General features: G+C 60.8%; 1 protein-coding gene across 1 annotated transcript in view; it reads right to left on the minus strand.

Annotated features, from left to right (window-relative positions):
• CLDN2 (claudin 2) overlaps positions 1 to 625 on the minus strand; it is a 9,217-nt gene extending 8,592 nt beyond the window's left edge. The window contains exon 1 of the mRNA XM_010017282.1: positions 4 to 625. Coding sequence (XP_010015584.1) covers positions 4 to 606 — 603 coding nt within the window. The 5' untranslated portion in view covers positions 607 to 625. The remainder of the gene's footprint in view (positions 1 to 3) is intronic.
• Between the last annotated feature and the right edge of the window lie 2,990 nt (positions 626 to 3,615).

Here is a 3,615-nt window from a genome sequence, read left to right on the forward strand (position 1 = left end):
CACCGGGTGCCGGTAGGTGTTTGCATAGTTGGCCGTTGTGTCCCGGGCAGGGCAGGAGGTGCAGAGGATGAAGCCGCCGACGAGGGAGAGGAGGGAGGAGATGATGCCCAGGTAAAGCGCCTCCCCGAGCTCGAACTTCATGCTGTCGGGGATGACGGGGCTGCGGAAATCCCGCAGCACCACGTGGATGTTCCACGCCAGCGGGATGAAGCAGAGCAGCCCCCCGAGCACAAAGACCACGCCGCCTGCCACTGCCACCCTGTCCTTGGCCGGTGAGCCCTGGCTGAAGACAGTGCACCTCATGCCCACGATGGTGAGGATGCAGGCGAGGGAGGACACGGCGCAGGAGCTCACCATCAGGGCTTGGGCTGCCTGGATGTCGGCGGGCAGGTTGAGCAGCGAGCTGTAGATGTCGCACTGGGTGATGCCCGTGCTGTATGTGGCACACTCCATCCACAGCCCCTTGGTGAAGCTCACGGCTGTCACGATGCTGGCGCCGATGTAGGAGCTGGTCTTCCAGCTGGGCAGCAGCGTGGCTGTCAGCGTGCCGATATAGCCCAGGAAGGCCACGGTGTAGCCCAGCAGCTGAAGTCCCATGGAGACCATGGTGGGGGCTGGCTGTCCCCTACCCAGGCTCGCAGCTCCTCGCTCCGTGTGTGCTCACCTTCCCATGGTCCCGCTGGCTGTGCCGCAGCTCCGGGGGGTTCTGCTTTTGTGGGTGGGAGCCGGGGGGAGGTTACCTGCAGGAGTGGAGAGCAATCCCTCCCCGATTAACGATTGACCTAAGCCTGCGGAGGAGCGCCAAGCGCCCTTTCATCTCCCCTATCTCCCAGCCAGACTTCAGAGGCAGGGCAGCGTTGCCTGGGAAGGACGCCAAAGCCCTCCCTTGTGCCGGGGCCATGGGCAGGGATGGAGAGCTGGGTGCTGGTGGGGAGAAAGTGCCCGCTGCCTCCCTCGGGTCCCTCGTCTCATGTGATTGCTGAGCTAAGGAAGCCAAAAGCACTGTTTGTGCTGTGCTGTTCGGGACCTGCTGGAGGTGACTTCAGGTGGAGGCCTTAAGGCTTCCCCAGCGTCATCCCCATATGCTTAAGGCATCTGCAGTCACCCACTACCCACCCGGAGCTGCTGAGGCTCTGTCAGGACAATGGGATGTGTCCACCATGGTTATCGCCCTTTCCATGCCACTGAGCACAGCAATGAGGAGGGATGCACATGACAGTGACGCTGTGTCCCCAGGAGAGCCCGGAGGTCCCTGGAGGACAGAATTACATCAGGGCAAAGCATGCTGACGGTGCCTCAGGGATGCTACCCCTGGCCGAGCCGGGTGACCTGTCCCTCGGTGGGGTGATGACCACACTGGGGTGCACCTCGTGCTCGCTGCCACCAGCGGGGTTTCTCTGCTGGTTCCGGCTCCTGGCTGCAGCGCTGGTGCAGACGGGGGGGTTGGCAGAGGCAGTGGAGTGAGGTGGTTTGTTTTCCCTCTGCCTTCTTTCCAAATTCCCCCTCCCACAGCCTATTGCGAAACCAGACTGAGCCCAAAACACTCCAATGTGTCAACACCGCCCTGGGAACGCTCCCGGATGTGAGTGCCACCACCACCCAGTGCCCTGCTCCTGTCCCTGTGTACCCCCCCGCACCTCGGATGCTTCATACCAGCATTTCCCAACTTTCTGCCTCCATTCCCATGTGCTAACCGAGACCTCCCGCTCCACATCAGGGGTGTTGTGGTACTTACGGAGGTGGCTGGAGACACGGAGCAGGAGAGAGGACTGTGGGTCACCCACCCAGCACCAGAGGTGTTTGGTCAGGGCAGGGCGAGCACCCGGGGCCCCGTCCCGTGGGATCAGGGGTTGTGAGTTGTTCAGTGATGGCTTTGCAAAATCCATCTGCAAATCTCCGCCTGGATCAGAGGCTTACTGCACCTCAGGATTAAACCCTTTCGTCATCGGGAAGGGAGTTGGGATGCCTTGTTTTTCTTGTTTTTAATTATCAGAGTAGGCTTGTCCAAGTGGCTCAGGTCTGTGGCTTACTGTCACCTTGGTGGCCATATGCTGCTGTCCATGTGTCCGCTTCAGGCTGTGTCAAAAGGGGCAGTGAAATGCCAACAGGTTGAGCTCCCTGTGCCCACAGAGTGAGCTTGGGCTTTTGCTTCGGTCCTCCCGGCTCCGCTTGTCCTCTGCAGGGTTTGTTGTTGTAAGACTCCTGGCCCAAATGAGGAGCAAATGGGGACAGTAATGAGGCTGCGCTGCCCTGTGCCCCCTCCCTCTCGCTGGCTGCCACAGATGGAGAGGGGCTGGGAGGGCCCCTGATGACAAATTGTGCTCGGAGCTGAGGGTCTGGCCGGTGTTTGGACAGGGCTGTTTGGATGCTGACAGCAGTGCTACAGCAGGGACCATTTGCTATTTTCTTTCCTTGTCCCATATTGAAACCCTCCCTTGAGCTCTGGGCAGGAGCAGCAGTAGGGACAGGACATGTGGTGGTGCTGAGGCAGGGGGGGCAAGCCTTGCACCCGTGTATTGAGAAGCTCCTGCACCTCCCAGTATGGTCCACAGCTCAAAAAGCCAAAGGAGAGGGCAGGGAGCAGGGGAAAGCTCATGCTGGCAGTGTAGAAACAGAGCTTGGGAGCTCCCTGGGGCGATCTGAGCGGGGGCCATGGGTGCCTGAGCAGGACCATTGTCCTGCCTGTGGTCCACCCGTGCCATCTGTCTTCCCCCCCGTCCTCTCTTGAGCATCCCATCACTTGACTGCTGATTGCTCTGTGCTCACCACCACCACAGCCTGTCACACTGTCCCCATCACATGCCCACCACCCTGTCCCAGAGCATGCCCATGGCACGGTCCTCACCATGCCCATTGCGCTGTCCCCATCCCATGCCCATCACGCTGCCGCAGCCCTCCACATCCCTTCCCCACGTCTACCCTGCCTTATGCAAATGGCTACAAACAGCACTTAATTATCCTGGTTAATTGTCTCTGCCCTCCCCTGTTCCCCCCTGGGGATTTTCTCACAAATGGTGTCTAACTTTTCCCTTCTGTGTTTTGATTTCCACCGGGGCTCGCAGCCCCTCCGCCCCCCGCCTCCCCCCGACCCTCTGTTTACACAACTGGGACAAATTTCACACCCTGGGGATGCTGTTGCTGCACCCCCAGCCCCTCAATCCCCTGCCCTGAAGAATCTGTGACTCACCAGCCGGGGCAGGGCTATAAAGGTGTCCTCACCAAGGACCTGCAGCGTCAGAGGAGACACCGTTTCCTGCCACCATGGAAGCTGCTGCCTACTGCTTGCCTCCCCGTGGGCTCTGGGTGCCTGTGGCCCCTGCTCACGCAGCCCCAGGGCTGGAGCAAGGGGAAAGGTACCTGGGTACCACGATCTGGGGGGATCTGGGGAGGGTGGAGAACGCAGGGGGTGTGCGGGAGGTGGGATGGCGAAGGCTGGGGACCCTTCCGATGGGGACCCCTGTGATCCCGGCCATAGGTGGGAGACAAGGTGTAGAGCCCAGGGAGCAATGCTGGGGGCTCCCAGGGATGGTGGGTGTTGAAGCAGGGTGAGGAGCACTGAGGCCGAGGTAGCACGAGTGCACCCGCATGTGCCCGGTGCTCCATCCACACTCATGG

The sequence above is a fragment of the Nestor notabilis genome, unplaced genomic scaffold (assembly GCF_000696875.1).
Source record: "Nestor notabilis isolate BGI_N333 unplaced genomic scaffold, ASM69687v1 scaffold14146, whole genome shotgun sequence".
In the NCBI taxonomy this organism is placed as follows: Eukaryota; Metazoa; Chordata; class Aves; order Psittaciformes; family Psittacidae; genus Nestor; species Nestor notabilis.